The sequence below is a fragment of the Triticum urartu genome, chromosome 5A, assembly GCF_056163025.1.
Source record: "Triticum urartu cultivar PI428250 chromosome 5A, HENAU_Tu73, whole genome shotgun sequence".
Lineage (NCBI taxonomy): Eukaryota > Viridiplantae > Streptophyta > Magnoliopsida > Poales > Poaceae > Triticum > Triticum urartu.
In genome coordinates, this window is record NC_141877.1 from 596,936,399 (window position 1) to 596,955,878 (window position 19,480).

General features: G+C 44.0%; 1 protein-coding gene across 1 annotated transcript; it reads left to right on the top strand.

The window, feature by feature from the left end:
• The first annotated feature begins 17,830 nt into the window (after positions 1 to 17,830).
• On the top strand, positions 17,831 to 18,940 carry LOC147973190 (putative glutathione S-transferase GSTF1). Its single transcript, XM_087521954.1, has 3 exons — positions 17,831 to 18,094; positions 18,209 to 18,257; positions 18,346 to 18,940. The coding sequence occupies exons 1-3, from the start codon at positions 17,945 to 17,947 to the stop codon at positions 18,801 to 18,803; spliced, it is 657 nt and encodes a 218-aa protein (XP_087378080.1). The 5' UTR covers positions 17,831 to 17,944; the 3' UTR covers positions 18,804 to 18,940.
• The last annotated feature ends 540 nt before the right edge of the window (positions 18,941 to 19,480 follow it).

Sequence of the window (19,480 nt, forward strand, 5' to 3'; positions counted from 1 at the left end):
ACCAAAACGAAGTCATTGGTGTAGGCGTTGAAGATGAAGTTCATCATACGAGAGAACGTCGGAGGAGCGTTGGCGAGGCCAAAAGACATGACAGTGTATTCATATGAACCAAAGCTTGTTCTGAATGCTGTCTTGGGAATATCTTCTTCACGAATGCGAATCTGGTGATAACCCATACGAAGATCAAGCTTGGAGAATACTTGGGCACCTTTGAGTTGTTCGAACAGCTCATTGATGTTGGGAAGAGGGTATTTGTTCTTGATGGTCTTCTTGTTCACTGGACGGTAATCAACACAAAGTCGGTCCGTTCCATCCTTCTTCTTCACAAAAAGAACACCACAACCCCATGGAGAAGAACTAGGCCGGATGAGACCCATTCTTTCTTGCTCATCGAGTTGCTTCTTCAGCTCCTTCAACTCTTCAGGTCCGAGCTTGTAAGGACGTTTGCACACAGGTTCCGTGCCAGACTCAAGTTCAATAACGAATTCAACTGGCCGGTGCGGAGGCATTCCTGGGAGCTCTTCTGGAAAGACGTCTTGATATTCGCAAACAACTGGAATTTGTGAGATGGCGTCCAATTCACCCTTCTCATTGAGAGAAAACAGACAAATGGTATCATCACGAGCGGCAAAGACAATTACATCCTCAGACGAATGAGTCAATTGAATCTGCTTGGCTGCACAATCAAGCTGAGCCTTGTGCTTAGAAAGCCAATCCATCCCGAGAATAAGATCAATATCCGAGTTACCAAGAACCATTGGAGAAGCCAGAAACTTGAAATCACCCATCATGATAGAAACATCCGGAACTATTGAAGTAGCCCTCATAGACTTAGCCGGAGAAACCACTCCCATAGGTTTACCCAACATTTGTGAAACGAAGTCATGCTTAGAAACAAATGATCTTGACATGAAACAATGCGATGCACCAGTGTCAAAAAGAACTTTTGCTGGAAAAGAGTTAACTGGAAAGTTACCCATGATCACATCTGACGAGTCCTCTGCCTGAGCTGCATTCATCAAATTCACCTTGGCATGCTTGGGGTTATGCTTGACCACAGCTGTACTTGTCGATCTGACAGGAGGAGGAGGAGGAAGACGCCTCTGGTTGAAACACTTGTTGGCATAGTGACCCTTCTGTTGGCACTTGTTGCACGTGACCTCTGAAAGCGGACGGTGATACGGAGCACTCGATCTTGGAGCTTGAGACGAAGTCTTGTTCTGAAAGCCAGGGTTGGGTGGGTGGGAAGAACCACTGCCACCTTTGCTCTTCTGCTGATACGGCTGACGGAACGGAGGAGGAGGAAGCCAAAACTTCTGTTGCTTGGCCACTTGAGTAGAGGAAGAAGGAGTAACATATCTGACTCTCTTCCTGGAAGCATCACACCTCAACTGAGCAGCCTCTTGCTTCAGTGCCATGTTGTAGAACTCATCGTACCTCAAGGGATCAAAGAGAACAAGAGCGAGCTGAATATCTTCTCTGAGACCACCCCTGAACTGGTATATCATGCTCTTCTCATCAGGCACGTCCTGCTTGGCAAAGCGGGCGAGCTTCTGGAACAACTTGGTGTAGTCATAGACAGACAAAGAGCCTTGCTTCAGATTGCGGAATTCCTCACGCTTGCTTTCAACCACACTCTGCGGAATATGATGAGCTCGGAAATCTCGACGGAAATCATCCCAAGTGATAACACGTCCACCTCTGGAGTCCTTGTACTGCTGGAACCATTCTGCAGCTTGATCTTTGAGTTGGAAGGAAGCGAACTTCACAAAGTCCTCAGGCCTGACATTGCTGCACTCGAAATGCTTACACAGATCCACAAGCCAATCGTCAGCATCGGTTGCCTCAACACAATTGCTGAAAGTCTTTGGCCCGTTAGCAAGGAACTGGTTGAGTGTAGCAAAGTGACTCTGATTGCTGCCTTGATTCCCTTGACTGCTTTGATTGCGCTCTTGAAGAATTTGCATGATCAACTGTGTATTTGCATTGGTTGCGGCCATCACAGCTTGCCATGCCTCTGGAGGAAGTGGAGGTGGTGGCGGATCTTGATTCTGGTTCTGACTGGTGCTCTTAGCGGGAGCCATCCTGAAGAGGTTGACCACCGTTAGCACATAGACAGATAAATGAAGCTGAAACCAACGGAATGAAAATTGCAACATAAAGTCTTCACATCCGAACAAAATGAACGAATGCATTCCTCTTGAAGTGGTCACATATCCCTAAATTGCGAAGCCACGTAGAATTAAGGTAGAGAAAATAAATCAACAAGGTACGGATCAAGAACGAATAATCGGTAAGAAATCCCAATCTCAAACCAATATTCGTGGAAGAAGAACTAGAGCTACTAGAATTCCCACCTATGAAACTCCCGAACCTTTCCGGTTATGCAATCAGGTGTTGGGGATACAGGGGAAGCATAATATCTCACCCAAACTAGCAAATCCTACATCCAGCTGTATCCATCCTTCAACACATAACCAAGAAACCTTCGGAAACCATCTACCTCAACCTTCGAAAAGCATCCGTTATACAAGTTATGGCGATACTCCCGAACTCCCGCCCCAGTACTGGGTGGCGTCGAGGTTATCTCACCAACGAACTGCATAAAAGAGATTTTCGATGTCGGCGAAAATATCTCAAGTATTCCAGAATTGCAACGATAAAATTATGATGACAACACCTCAGAGCTCAACTCCCCGGGACACTTCCACTAAACCCCTGACAGGAGGCACCAAGACAATGTTCTCATCATAAGCCATCGAAACGATTCCAAGATACTCGCATGATCCTAAATTTTTTTTTGTGAAATTTGAGAAGAGAATAGTCAAAACTCTACGTCAGGATGCCTTACCAGAGCGATGAGGAGACTGGGAAGTAAAAAAGAATTCCTAAACTCTCCGATATATAATTCCTAAAGACTCAAAACATTTTTCTAGACACAACTCGGCCGCTAAGAACGATCAAGCAATGGGGCTCCTAAGGTCGGGGAAGGCTCTGATTACCAACTTGTAACACCCTCGATGCGACTATAGCTCCCACGTGTCGAGGCACGACTTAGAGACATAATCGCATTGAAGGCATATGTCGCAAGTTAGGCAATCTTCACAACATCCCATGTAATATGAATAATAAAGGGAAGAACATAGTTGGCTTACACTCGCTACGTCACATCAAAGTACATAAATAACATTACATCATCCAAAACACTCATGGCCCGACTACGGCGCCAAAATAGAAGAAAAACCCAACATGCGACAATGGTCCCAATCACCCCCAACTGGGCACCACTACTGATCATCGGGAAAGGAAACGTAGTATCGTTGAGAGTCTTCGTCGAACTCCCACTTGAGCTCATACGCGTCTCCGGGAGCGGAATCATCAGGCCCTGCATCTGGTGTAATAGTAATCTGTGAGCCACAGGGACTCAGCAATCTCGCACCCTCGTGATCAAAACTATTTAAGCTAATAGGAAGGATAGGCAAATATATGTGGAGCTGCAGCAAGCGACTAGCATATATGGTGGCTAACTTATACACAAAAGAGAGCGAGAAGAGGAGGCAAAGCACAAGCGAGAATCTAGAGAACAACCTGCGCAAACATTACTCCAACACCGTGTCCACTTTCCGGACTCCGCCGAGAAGAGGCCATCACAGTAACACATTCAGTTGATTCGTTTTATTAATTAAGGTTCAAGTTATCTACAACCGGACATTAACAAATTCCCATCTGCCGATAACCGCGGGCACGGCTTTCAAAAGTTCAATCCCTGCAGGGGAGTCCCAACTTAGCCCATGACAAGCTCTCACGGTCAACGAAGGAATAGACCTCCTCCCAAGACGTTCCGATCAGACTTAGTATCTCGGTAATTCAAGACAACTCCGACAATGGTAAAACAAGTCCAGCAACACCACCCGCTGTGCCGACAAATCCCGATAGGAGCTGCACATATCTCGTTCTTAGGGCACACCGGATAAGCTAAGCGTACGGGAGCCAACGTAACCCAAGTTGCCGAGGGACGGCCCCGCACGGTGCTCTAGGTTGGACCAACACTCAGAGGAGCACTGGCCCGGGGGGTTAAAATAAGATGACCCTTGAGTCCGCGAAACCCAAGGGAAAGGCTAGGTGGCAAATGGTAAAACCAAGGTTGGACACTGCTGGAGGAGTTTTATTCAAGGCGGACAGTCAAGGGGTTCCCATTATAACCCAACCGCGTAAGGAACGCAAAATCCGGGAACATAACACCGATATGACGGAAACTAGGGCGGCAAGGGTGGAACAAAACACTAGGCGAGAGGCCAAGCCTTCCACCCTTTACCAAGTATATAGATGCATTAAGATAACATAGCAATATAATGATATCCCAACAAGTAAATAAAGGTTCCAACAAGGAATGGCTCCAATCTTCACCTGCAACTAGCAACGCTATAAGAGGGGCTGAGCAAAGCGGTAACATAGCCAATCAACGGTTTGCTAGGACATGATGGGTTAGAGGTTTGACATGGCAATTTGGGAGGCTTTTAAGCAAGTGGTAGGCATCATAGCAATGGCATAGCAAAAGAGCGAGCAAACTAGCATAGCAAAGATAGTAGTGATTTCGAGGGTATGATCATCTTGCCTGCATAGTTGTCAGAGTTGACTGGATCCTCAAAAGCAAACTCAACGGGCTCCTCGTTAGCGAACTCGTCTCCCAGCTCTATCCAAACAAGACAAACAAGCAACGCAAGATATGAGAGGAAATGCATGAAGCTGGCCTCAACTTGGAATTCCAAGGGTGCCACTAGAAAGATGATATGAAATCGCATGAAAACAATATAAAGAACGCCGGAATCGGAGTTATGGTTTGGAAATGGCAAGCATTTTAAAAATGACACCGGTCTGCAATTTACAGCAAGTAGGCATCTAAATGCAATGAGATGAACATGCTACAGCCACCAAACATGACAACAAAATACATGGCAGGGATGCACACAAGATGCTTAACAAAAGTCTAGCACTGAGCTACGGCCAAATCATCCATTAACAGGTTCAAACAAGCATGGCAAAAATGCAAATGCAAAACAGATCTCAGACTTAGTGAAATTAACACTTGTCTGGAATTTCAGATCATGAAGCCCTCTTCGGAGCAGAAAAACAACATGATACATGACCTTATTAAGACAAGTAGGAACATGGAATGGAGCTACTCAACAAGCTTAACAAAAGACCCAAAGTGACCTGGGGCCAAAAGGGTTCACAAAATATACTAACGGGCACACGAACATAGCTAAAACACAATTAGTTTTCAGACTTAGTGAAAACTGAGACATGCTGAAATATAACTCACGAAGGCACGTAAACGAGCTCGATGCACTCACCACGGTGCAAGTCATGGAAAGGCAAGCATACATCCATTAACAAGGCACAAAATTCAAGCTAGACATGGCAAGAACAATGGCATAGCATGCACGGATCAACTACAACAACATCGGCAAAATCGCAAACAAGTTGACGATCTGCCCAGATTCACAACGAAGCAAAAGTAGAGCTCGATTGACTCAAGCTAGGGTGCTCCATAATTGCAAATAAAGACACGGATGGATAGAGCATAACATGATTAACAAAACTCCTTTACTGAGCATCCTCAAAAGAGGCACGGATCACTAGGAAACAAGCTGAATATGTGGCATCATGAACTAAATAATCCCAGACTTAGTGAAAACTACTAAGTCCCTGAAAACAGATTTACCGGGTGCCTCACTTTGCAAGCTTGCACAAGTCACCAAACACATCCTAAAAATGCATGGGTTGCACCTCTGGAAAGATAACAAAATGCTTAACAAAACATATGAAGGACTCACAGGCATATCATGCACACATTAATCATGGCAAAAATGACAAAAGTCTAAGATGAACTAGCAGATCTGACAATTAACTCACGAAGGCCTCTTCTAACAGCATTTCAGGCATCAAGATGAGCTCAAATGAAAATGATGCAATGGAATGAAATGATGTACTCGTCGAGGTGAACATTTTGATATACTATATGCCCAAATCAGAGCTACGGATGAGGAGATACGGCCGGTCAAAGTAGGCATAAAAATTAGGGTTTGTAGGGAAAAGTCAACCGAGGGGATCTTTCAGATCCAGATCCAGCGCGGTTCCCGATGCACTTGCCGGAGTCTCGCCGGAGTTCCTGTTCACCGGGAAGGAGGACGACGCCGGAGGGGGAGAAGAGGACCGGGGCGGCGAGGGGGTCGGTGGAGAGGGCGGCGGAGCTGGCCTTGGACGGGGGCGGCGCCGGCTCGGGCGGCCGCGGTGGCGCGGTGGCGCCGGAGCGGCGAGGCGGCGCCGGGCGGTGACGTTGGCCGCGGTGGCGCGGTGGCGCCGGCGACGGGGCAGGAGGCGGGGCTGGTGCGAGGCGGCGGCGGGTGGCAATGCGGGCCGCGGGGGCCGGCCTCGGGCTCCCGGGCCGCGGCGGCGGCGGGGTCAGGCGAGCGCCACGTGGCGGCGGCGGATAGGCGGAGGCGCGCGGCAGACGTTGTCTGGCCTGGCGCGGACACGTCCGGCGGCGGCGGGATCTGTTTTTTTTAGGGTTTCATGGGGGAGGAGATCCGAAAACGGAGGGGGTGTATTTATAGGCATAAGTGGAGCTAGGAGAGTCCAAATGAGGTGCGGTTTTCGGCCACGCGATCATGATCGAACGCTCTAGGACATGGAGCAGAGTTTGGTGGGTTTTGGGCCAAATTGGAGGGGTGTTGGGCTGCAACACACACGAGGCCTTTTCGGTCCCTCGGTTAACCGTTGGAGTATCAAACGAAGTCCAGATGCTACGAAACTTGACACGCGGTCTACCGGTAGTAACCCAAGGCCACTTGGCAAGTCTCGGTCCAATCCGAAAATGTTTAGTCCCCACACACGAAAGAAAGGTAGAAATGACCACCGGAGGAGAACGAAGCGCCGGAATGCAAAACGGACAACGGGGAAAATGCTTGAATGCATGAGACGAACATGTATGCAAATGCATAGCACATGATGACATGATATGAGATGCATGACAACGACAACAAAACTCGGAGACAAAACCCGAACCCGAGGAAATAAATATAACTTAACGCCGGAAACGGCAAGAGTTGGAGTACAAATAGGGAAAGTTACATCTGGGGTGTTACAGCTCCCTGCTCCAAGTACCCCGCCGGTGAATCTTATGGCCGAAAGGCAACCGTGTGAAGCGATGGCGTCTGGTCGTAGGCGTCTGCTCATGTTTCTATCCATATAAATGTCAAAATGTCAAACCAGATGTGTGTGCTAGAAGATTGTTCCTAATTCAATATAAATGGATAATTTTTTACTATTGCCCTTTATTTCTTGAAGACCAGTCAGTCTAGTTTTCCCTAGGTTCTGAAATCGCTGCATGGGCCCTCAACTTCTTCAGGTTCGGCTCTTGTGCAGATACAGTTAGCCTTTGCATTACAAATTTATTAGCAAAACATATGTTTCCTACATAGAACATAAAGCTAGCCAATCTCACCGAGAAATCATAGTGCCCTGCCTGAAGTTCCTGAAGCTCCTGTATGCCAAAGATGTAACTCCGTTGTTGTCTAAGCTTCCACTGGGCAATGTGTAGACAACTCTAAGCTTCATTTCCTCAATCATCATATCAGCATCCTTATTGAACTGAAGAATACATATATATATGGAATATAGTTGGTGGAATGCTAATCATCCAGAGCCTGATGATATTGACAACACAACACTAAATCATAGAAACCGGTGAAATTCCATAAATATCTTGAAGAAAGATCGATTCATAAACTTAGGTGGATGGAATAGAACACATATGTGTGTGCTCGTTTCATACTGCTGGGTGGACGGGATAAAATCGCCATGGACACTCTCTCATTGGACAGCATCTCTACTGAATAGGGAATAATTATCTCTATCAATAAGCAAAAGCAAACAACTGAAACAAGATAACTATATCACTTCAGTCCTTACATTGAGACGCCAATTTGATCACAGAAGACCATCTGTAAAAATGCAGAACAACATGGGCCTTGGCCTCATTTCGGCGACCCAACTTCAATTTTGAAAGCCTGCAAGCAAGCGAGAGATAGGAGTGAGCACAGTAATCTGAAATCAAATGAGAGAGTGTCAGCATTGTCGTCGTGCTCCCCTGCTCAGGCCATCTCGGTGCAGCCACATCCCGTTCAGAAAATGTTCGATAAATGAATTGAATTTATTATATATGCTTTCATGTAATCACCAATTTTTTTAGTTATAAAATAGATTGACTTGGGATTTCCAAACATGTTGGTGTCAAATGTATATTTACTCACTTAACATTGAACTATACAATATTGTGTATAGGATATACTGTACTCAGGCATGTAAATATGATAACTTTGTCATGCATCATTCATACGAAGCTCATTCTCACTTTTCTCATTCATACGAAGCTCATTTATTCTCCTTCTTTATTTGTATCAGGATTTCTGAATTTAATGATGTTGTCAGTTCTGACCAATTTGTTCAATGCACATACACATTTAAATAGAACCATGCACTACCCGAAACTACATGATGCCAATGTCCTTACCTTTGTTGCTTGCAAGAATGCATACTAAAACATGGGGCAAAATCGTAGCTCTAATCATGGCAGTCCTTGTTAGTTGTCGTTAATCTACATCTCATAGAAATATTATTTGCTGAAGACAATCTCAACATACAAATCTGAAGAGTTTTATTAAAACTCAGCTACATGCCTTTCCCAAAATAGTACTCAATTCATCCCAAAATAAGTATCGCTGGTTGAGTTCAACTTTAGTATTTTGAGATGGATGGAGTAGTATTTTATACAAAGAGAATTATATAGGTTCCACACTTACAAAGATTGGTAGGCATAAATATGAGTACTATCCATGAAAGTCATATTCAGTACTTCGATGGAGAATATCAGTGTCATCTTTAGAAGAATTTAGCACCATGTCTAGTTTAATTACACGGACACCTATTTGCAGAGCCATGATGATGGGAACGTCACTGCAGTCACTGATTAGCTAATTGCTAGTAAAATATGAGTACTGCGGTGTAACGAAATAGTGGGACAACGGTGCATTCATGTCATGGCGGACCTGGTAACATGAGATTTACATCAAAATTAAGAGCAAAGCTTGTAACAGCAGATTGTTCCTAGGAAAATAAATAAACAAATAGAGCAAATAACCAAATTCAAACCAGGTACCATTTCAGTAAAATCTGCAAAATGATCCTACAAAGCATTGCAGCAAATTTGTTGAGCTACCTCAAGGAATCTAAAAATGCCAAGACCGGAAGATCGACAGTTACTATATCAGGCGCTTCCTTATCATCTCATCCATGATAATCTGAACAACCGAGCTTCAGAAGTTCATAAGTATCTGCTAGATCGCTCAATCCTGTATTCCTGTTGTAGGGCAAAATCAACAGTTAATTGCATTAAGGTTTCAGATACAATAGATAGATACGTAAGATGCATCATTATGGTGGACATAGATGAAGCATTATAAGATGATGACACTGTTCGTACCAGATAGTTCCCATCACAGTTTCCCATCTCTACCCATGTTTCTATGCATTTTGGATCATCATCTGTAGAAAACGAAGTCTTGAATATCAGTTTTTTTTGCCACCACACGGTACTTCCTAAAATTAGGTGGTTGCTTACTGTCAACAAAACAAGATTTTATGTTAGAAATAATAAGGGCATGTACTGTTTAATACAGATTCTGCGCAGTCAGACTTCTAATCCTATTGGTGACTATAGACAAAGATAAGATACGAGGTAAACAACTAAACACACACCCTTGGGAACATACACGGAAGAGATTCAGGATTGTGTTTCCAGTAACGGTATACCTCTGGCCATCGTGTTTCTAGTACCGGTGTGTGCCTCTGGCCATCGACACGAAGAGGTGCAGGAAGCGGAGGGCCTCGACATCAAGCCCCAGCCCGTCAACGTCGCGACGCTCGGCGAGCAGGCACATATGCGTTCACGCGTCCTCGCCTCCCTGCCGCGGTCGAGCGTCGCCAAATGGCCCCACACAAGTTTTGACTCCATGAGTTACATGCTCCTCTTCCCGTGACGAGCGCCGCCTGCCTGTCCCCTAGATCCAGCCTCGACGTGACAACGTCGAGCGTCACCGCCTCCGATTCCTACGAGCACGAAGCCGAGGGCTCTAGGAAGAGGCCGGAAGAGGATAGGTGTAGCGGAATAAAACCTGAGCGAGCTGTGGGAGGGAGGAGGGGAGAAGGGACCACGATCTCGCTCGGGCAAGGAAAGCGATAATTGGGGAAGGATATATTCTGTAGTTATTGCGAGGATCGTGCGAGAGGATTTCTTGGGCTACGTAAAAGTGTGTGGGAGGGAGCGAAGGTGGAGCTAAGTATGGAAAGAGATCGGTGGCTTCGACGGCTGTATTTTTTTCCGAGCGGAGCTAAGTATGGAAGAAGATCGGTGGGAGAAATAAATCGGAGAGGGAGGTGATTTGTTTGGAAGGTGATCTCCTGTATATGGTATTATTTTTGAATTCTTAATTACCAAATATTTACATGATTGAATTAAATCGACACCTGCCAAAGCAAGCATGAATAAATGGAAGGAGTATCAGACACGATTCGGTTTTAAGTGTGAAGAAGAAAAAATTAACATGGGAGTGGTGGTGGAAGATGAGACGAAAATAAACCGGATGAAAAAAAAACCAGACGAAAGTGGAAGGACTATTCAACCAACTAGTCCATTAGGAGTAGAGAAGAAAAGAAAAGACCAACTACGTCTACGTGTTATTTTTACGGAGGTAACTTATGAGCTAAGAGGAAGGGAAAAGGTGAAAATAGAGATTTGCCACATCTATAGAACCGTCCTTACGGAAAGGATCAAAGGATGTTACGGGCTGCCATGGCCCAACTAAAATCACGGAGTGGGGTCAATTAAAATCAAGGAGGAAAATATTTATGGTGGAGAGGGGGACATTCCTCCTGTAGAATCAGCCCATAGCAGTATTTTCGCAAGTGTAGTATTATTGCTGAAAATAGGGGGGGGGGGGGGGGGGGGGGGGGGGGGTCGAAATCATGATGAGTATAGATCCATTTTGTACGAATTTTCCCTTATAAGGCAGCCATTATTTGGAAGGTAAGAAAAGCAACATTCAAACCCACGAAACGGAGCGAGATGGTTAAATCATGCCCACATCCACATGGTTCGAACGTCCGTCGGCTAAGATACAGCTCTCCAACCACTGGGCCAAGAGCTCATCCACTAATTAGTATTACAGGTTAACTAACCACTAATTGGCCCTTAAACCCATGACTCCATTGACAGGTGTCATGTCCATCGACAATACAGTACTGACGACCACCGATCCTAGTGTTTTATCTCTATTCCTAATATCTGAGTTGGTTGAATAGTACGGTTTATTTTCCTCCCACCACTTTCAACCGTTTTTTTTTCACTGGTTTTATTTCGTCTCCCCTTCCACCACCACTCTTCAAGTTGGTTTATTTTTTCTTCATTTTTTTAGCAAAGCAGCACTTTCCTAACGTACACAAAATCACAGACTAAACTTTTCTAATTTATCCAAATCAATCGATCTCTCTTATTAATGCAATTTATTTTAGAAAAAAAATAACGAGTTTTCTAGAAACAAATAAACCTTACCATGAAAGCATTTATGTACCTATTTAATTTGTTATCTGCTTCGTGATTTCTTTTTGTCGTTTTTTTCGTCACACCGACACCCTCGTCCGCGGGTTGTTTCATCTCTACTAGAGTACTTACGTGGTTTCGTTCATTCCACGCATCCCATCCAAGGAAATCCCACCCTTATCGATTGGGAAATCAGCCCTCTGATTTTTATCAAAAAAACCCCACCTCCCGTTTGCTCACCTTCTCTGGTTTTTCCACGGTAAGAAGAAGCAAAAAAGAAAAGGAGGCGCATGCGCTCGTGCACCTGGATAGGAAGGTACTCCCTCTGTTTCCTTTTTCTCATATAGTCTGCGATCCGCCCGCATATCTTTTCCAACTGTATGCTCCTGATCTACCGCACCGCATTCAACGCTAGCCTTCCTATTTGTCAATTTCTCTCCTTACTCTTCACTTCCTGATCCCCATCGTCCCTGGTTCTCCGGCCACCATGAAATTGAGGTAGCTGTCATCGACCATGTTGGGACGATCGTGCCCGCGCCCGATGTCTTGGCCGTGTCCGGCATGATAGAGACGGCATCATCCTTGCCGAGTCAGGCGAAGTTCACGATCCCCGTCCGGCACCGCACCCTTCCATCTTCTTCATGGTCGAAGACAATAGTGTCGTACTCATGCAAGGCATGCCTGTGGCCTGTGAATCCAAGGTGTGTGTGCCCCGCTCAGCCTCATGCGCGTGACCACCATAGTTGATGGGTCCGACGTCATGCACGGGCACGGTTATAGCAGGGCGAGGACAGCGGCCAGGAGGACGGCGGGAAGTTCGTGGCGGGCATTGGAGGATATCACCATGTTGTTTTGTATGTGTTAGGCCATGGCATGGAGTGAAGTGGAACAGTTCGGCACAATTTTTTTCAAGTGGTGAGGATGCCCGGAAGGCCCCTCATCGACGGCGGATGACCTCCTCCATGTCAATGGCGCCGGAGCCCCTTTTTCAAGTGGTGAGGATGCCCGGAAGGCCCCTCATCGACGGCGGATGACCTCCTCCATGTCAATGGCGCCAGAGCCCCTTCTTCTTCGACTCCGCCAACCGTACAGCCACACCGTCGATTGATAGTTTGGAGAATGTGAAGGTCGGTAGGTGGTTGCACCGGCAGGCATTTGCCATGGTGTTTCCAGCAGAGATCTCAGGTTCAAGCCCATCGGAAGTGCAAAATTTTGGTAAGATAATCGTCTTTTGGGTTCCTGCTTGTTGCTATCTTTTTTATGGACACATTGAGAGTTGTCTCAGTCCATAGGAAGTTACTGTTTTTCATGTCGATACATACTAATTCGACGGTGAAGGTTGATGGAAATGATTTTACTTGAGCATATGCTTTTTCTCCCGTCTGATTTACCATCAGTGTCAGATTTCGTTCCTATTACACAATAAAATGGGCAAGGCGTGTTTGGTAACTGTCGTGCTTTATTTTATATGCTCGTGTTTGATTACTTGAGGACACATATGCATACTACAGAGCAATGCTATGCGTTTGACCTCTGAGTATTGTTGATAAAGCACTTTTTAATAGTACTGAAACTAAAACTCAATCGCTAAAACATGTAATCATGCAGCTTCTTTGCGGCTACATCTATGACTACCATGCTACACACCAAAGTGATAAACTTCCTATTTAACCACTACCGTTGACAACTTTAAGTTCAGTGTAGGGAAAATGGATGAAGTCTCCTACTGGTGATAGTGGTGCAGGCAACATTTTCTACAGACTTTAAAGTTCAAAATGGACACCTTAGTATGTGCGGATTATCAGGTTCTTGTAGTTTGTCTCCACATCAGTTGTGCGCAAGGAGTATTCTTTTTGTCTTATGTATTAATCTATAATTTTCTTTTCTCCAATGTACAATTTCTCAAGTTCAACAAGAGTGTGGTTAGTGCTTTTTTTCCATTCTATCAAAAAACGGATTGGGTTCTACTATCGAAAGCGATAACGGAACAAAACAAGAAAAGATCAACCAGGTTAGTTCCTTTTCTTGCTTAGATTTACCGTTAAAATCAAATTAGTATTTAAGTAAGGAAAGTCAAACTTTTGTCCGTGCTGATTTTTTCTGGTTCGCAGGAGAGAGGGAGGAGTTGGCCAGCATGGGGTCATGAGTGGTACAAACATGAAGATGCATGCCCATCGGTTCTGTCGATTCAGTTTACTTTGGATTTTCAATTCTTTTCACCTCATAATTATCTTTTATTTCTGTGGTAGTACAGTTAAGCTTCTTTATCTTTTGTTCCATCCCACTAGAGGCCTCTTGTGCACCTTTATTTAGTTCTGGTGTTTATTCGGTGCCAATGTCGTAGGACAATACTTTCATGCATGGATTTATTCCAGCACTCTAATGTCAAGATCTTTGTGCCAGTGGTTCGCTGCATTCACCTTAATGGAGGTCATAAACTCTTACTGAGGAACATGCGTAATGATGGAGGAACGGACGTCGAAGTTAAAGGTGCATATTATTCAGCTTCAGGATTTTTGGACATATGGCTTCTAATTCCATCGACCAAGAACTTAATGCATATTCTAAAAATTGAAGGGGAGATAGAGGAATATTGTCGGTCATGTCGAGAAACAATGCTCTTTTTCTTATTTCGGTCGATCCGTTTCTTCTGTGTATCATCAACTGAGTATTTGAGTTGGAACATAAGTATATTAGTGTCTTAGAATTTGCATATATGCTTTATCCAGTTGTCAATGTTATGTACAAAACATATATTTATATTTGGACTACATATTCTTTATACTTATTGCTGTACTTCGTGTTTTCTACTAAGTGTGGTACCTCTTGAAGGAGGGGGAAAAGCTAGGAGTCATTGCTGACTAAGGTGCGGAAGTTGGTGGACACTTACAAGGACGAGGATGTGAGCATCACAGTGATGGGGCACAACCTCTGGGTGGCGTTGGCCACCCTAAGTGTGTTCTGCATCGCCGACTTCAAGAAGCGATTTGACGTCGCCATGGCCTCCGCAGTCGCAACGCCTGAGACATCGTTCCCTGGCACTCCGCGTTGTTGTACCATGACATGGGCTCTGAGCTGGCCATCGACATCGGCACGTCGCAATACCTGATGCCTGAGGACGTCGCCGCCCGGTTCGTACTTGCCGATGGGGTCGCCGCAAGGTGAGTCGAAGCAATCTCATAAGCCATAGCTGATGCCCCCAACTTTCTATTATGTGTGCTAGCCGTAAAGTCGAATGCATATAGTGGTGAGATTTGTAATCCAAACACCGAGAAGATAGTAGATGCAATTTTCTACTCTTAGCGGGCAAGTTGTTTTTAACTTTTTAAAAAGTAAGGTCATGTAGGCACATGGAGCTCTCCACTTTGGTCATTTTCTACTCAATTGTAGAGTTTTATTGCAGTATCATAATTTTTCATATCTCAGTAGTGCATGTTTTTAAAAATTAATAATAAAGTGCATTTCAGTACCTCCAAAAGGAAAATTTTCAAGAAAATTGTTCTGTCCTGATGCTAATCATTTTCATACAAACTACCATGGTTTCTTGTCCTTTTGGTTTTGCACGGTGTCCATCCTAGAACCTCTATGGAATAATGAACGTTGTTGAATTCCTACTATTTTCTTATTATTTTGAAGCTTTAATTGTTGATTCCTTTAGGTTAACAGTATGCTCGAGATGAAACTTTTCACGGAGATACATTTTTGATATACAACTTTACTTGATTCTTAATCCATGTGGTAATGTCATTAGCATACATGATACTTTATGCATACCATACACTGTACTCTCACAACAATTGATTAGTTTCTAAATTCTAATCATCTTTTGGTTCAGGTTATAGAATTATATGATGATGTAGGACGGAGCCATCCTTAGAAAAATTGTCTATAGAACTAGAAAAGTAGTAACACCATATCTTGTTCAAGTGCCAAATCAGCATTGGACGCGCTGACTCATGTATGGCATCCGCCCATGTACCTTATTGGAACCGTTGATAATTAGGACTCCTATGATAATTAAGAGATGTCTGGTACAATTTTTGTCCATATGTTGTAGTTAGTTTATCAGTTTTGATAAAGCACATCTAGATGTGTCATAAGTATCACACATCTAAGTCCTATGTCATTTGATCTTACGTTGAGATTTGTGTGAATATTTTTCTTTTCTTTTTCCTTTTTCTCTTTATACTTGATTCACTTACTTAGATGTGCAATAATTAGAGCACATCTAGATGTGCTCTAGATACATCATCATAGGTCAATGTGCGTAGCACAATAAAACAGAAGCAATTTAACTAAGGGGACTATGTCGACGTTTAAACAGAATTCGTCGACAAGTGTCCCAAGGCGTTATGGTGGGAATGTGCTGAAAATCCACTAAGTATTAAATGTATGCAATCAGAAAAAATAAATTAAAAGGCCCGTAGCAACGCACGGACATTCTACTAGTTTGACATGACTCATGAGTTGTTCCATCGATCCCCAGTGTTTTATTTGAAAGGACCTATTTAACGCTCTGTGCGTCAAACACTGATCAATCACGCAGAGCGCTCCCTCGCGGGCTAGACCACTTTGGTGCTGTCTGGATTACTCCCCTTGATCGTTTTATTTCCTTCACTTTCTGGTTCTTGGGACTCCTTCGAAAATATGTGTTACTAAATTTTTCTTGATTTAAAATTATAATGTTGGAAAATTCTACAAATCTTCAGGAATTTTGAAATTTTTCTCAAATTTTAAAATGATTTTGACTTTATAAAAACAAATACAAAAAGTATAAAATTTAAAATTTTAAAAAATCTCAAATTTCCATGTTAAAATAAAAATGCAGAAACTATAAACAAATTATGTATAATTTTAAAATGGTTATGAGTTTTTAAAATAAAACTTAAAAGAAAGAGTAAAATAAAAACGTAAAATGAGAAAAAGGAAAAATAAAAGAGAGAAAAACACAAAAACCACAAGAAAGCTAGGTCAGAAATTACCGAAAGAAAAATAGGAAAGAAAATAAAATAAAAAGAGCAGTGAAACCAGAAAGAAAAAATAATGGGAACCCCAATGAGAACCACCTATAAACTGAAACAAAATGACAGCGAAAAACCAGAACAGACCTGGCCATGGCGCACGAGGCCTACTTTCTTTGCAGTGAGCATTACGATTCACCATTTTATCATTGGCAAGAAAAAAAGGATTCACCATTTTATCTTGCCTCGTTGGCTCATGAAATAATTTCCACTATCGTTACAAAATTTCTACTTTTTTCTATTCTTTTTACAAAAGAAAAATATATAAATTTGCCATGTGAAACATTTTCAGTATTTAACATGTTTTTTAGATAACAAAAATCCCTAAATTTTACATGCTATGAATACAAAATTTCTATATCTGCCATGCTTTCAGAAAACAAAAAAATGTACATTTTTCACGTGATTAGCACCAACACTTTTGACAAATTTGCAATGTTTTTTCCACCACATTTATGCAGCCAAATTAAAATATTTCTATGTTGGCCTTGCATGTAGGAAAAGTTGGCCTTGCATGTAGGAAAAGTGATTAGCGGAAAACAAAATTTCCGCAGGTTTCGGATGTTTATTTATTAAATTTTCAAGTGGAGCATAGAAATTTGTACTTACATCAATGCCAAATTTGTAAATTTGATTCTTCGTGCAATCATGACCATCAGATATATATATATATATATATATATATATATATATATATATATATATATATATATATATATTGTATGATATTTTTTTTATATCGGCATGATGCAGTTTCTTGTTATATATCATGGCAATTTGTGTGCTACTTGTCCCCTTAGTTTTTTGTGTTTTTCTGAAACTAATAGTGTCTCTTTTTTTTTGTGCGGCAATAGTGTTGTTCATCATTTCAAATTTACCATCCATCAAGGCAAAAGAAATTTGATGCTTGCTTTTATGATGCTCAATCCCGGGCCTCTTTTGGTCCATTATTTATCTTTTGGCACGTGACGCACTCATCCACGCATCATCCCTGCCGAGCGAGTAGAGGCATGTCCTTCGTAGAAGCTGCTTATTAATCAGGGCTAGTGCTGGTAGACAATTCAGACGACGACTAGTTGTCCACACGACACGTACGTGTCACCTCACTTCAACTTGTCAAAGCACTAAGTTTCATGATGTACGACGTCTTGGACCTTTCCTTGTTTCTTTTCTCTCTTTGGTATGCCGTATAAATCAAGGGGCCGTGAGATTTCCGCATAAACCAGGGGAGGGGAGCATCATCATCCATGAGCAGAGCATAAGCATGGCGCCGGTGAAGGTGTTCGGGTCGGCGGCGTTCACGAACGTGGCGCGGGTGCTGGTGTGCCTGGAGGAGGTCGGCGCCGAGTACGAGATCGTCGACGTCGACTTCCATGCCAGGGAGCACAAGGCCCCCGACCACCTCGCCCGAAACGTAAGAACAAACACCCGACCTTCTTGTAGCAGAGTAGTAAGTTTTGGATCACAGTACTTCGGTACTACCACCGGATCTGGATGCTGATTCATAACTCCGATTTTCTCCGACCAGCCGTTCGGCCAGGTCCCGGCGTTCCAGGACGGGGATCTCACGCTCTTCCGTCAGTTTCCAATTTCTTGTTGATTCTCAAATACTTATTCTCTTTTCGAGATCACCGAATTATATATGCACCTTCTTCATCTCCTCAGAGTCCCGCGCGATCTCACGCTACGTGCTCCGGAAGCACAGGACCGAGGAGGTCAACCTGCTGAGGGAAGGCGACCCCGAGGAGTCGGCCCTCGTCGACGTCTGGCTGGACGTGGAGGCCCTCAGCTTCGACCCCGCCATGCACTCGGTGTTCTACCAGCACCGCGTGGCGCCGGCGCTGGGCGGGACGCCCGACGAGAAGATCATCGGCGAGAGCGTCGAGAAGCTGAGGAAGGTGCTGGACGTGTACGAGGCCCGGCTGAGCAAGCACAGGTACCTGGCCGGGGATTTCCCGAGCCTCGTGGATCTTAGTCACTTCCCCGAGACGCACTATTTCATGGGGATGCCGTATGCGGCGGTGTTCGATGCCTACCCTCGTGTTAGGGCGTGGCTGGAGGAGCTGTTCGATAGGCCCGCCGTGAAGAAGGTCATCGCGCTCATGGCCAAGGACTTCAATTAGTTATGCTTCTGAGTAAAGGTCGCGCCTGTCAGGTTACATTATGTGGGAGACCGTATGCGATAAGACCAAGGTTGACTGCATGTATTGTCTTTACATCTCACCACATACTTGCTTATCAATTCTCTGTTTTCTGAGTATCACTGCTCTGTTTTCTGAGCACTTGATAGCGTGCTCTGTTTTCTGAGTATCACTACTCTGTTTTATGTTCTGTTTTCATACGTGCATTGCATTGCTCTGCGGTCTGCGCCCTCTGCCGACCAACTGAGCGTTCTTTGCACAGGCACACATGACACATCGATAAGAGGCAAGAATCTACTATGTGTTTGTACCATCAATCAAGGGGAACAACACGAAAACAACCAGTATCTCTTTATTTCGACTGCAGCAAGAAACCAAATAATTCTATAGTAGATTTTTTTTCAAAACTATGACCTTTTTTATAGCTAATTCTGAAACTATAGTACCCATTGCCAAAATATCAAAAATATGACCCTGTCGGCCTTGTGGTGGCCGAAGTGGTAGTTTTCGGCCGGAACTAGGCCGAAAAGGACTTTTCGTCCAGCATTAGGCCGAAATGAGCCTCAGTTGGGCCGAAGAGGTGTCGTCGGGGTGGGGTGGGCCGAAAATAGTAGCTTCGGCCAGGCCTACACCAAAATGGGCCGTTTTCGGCCAGCCCG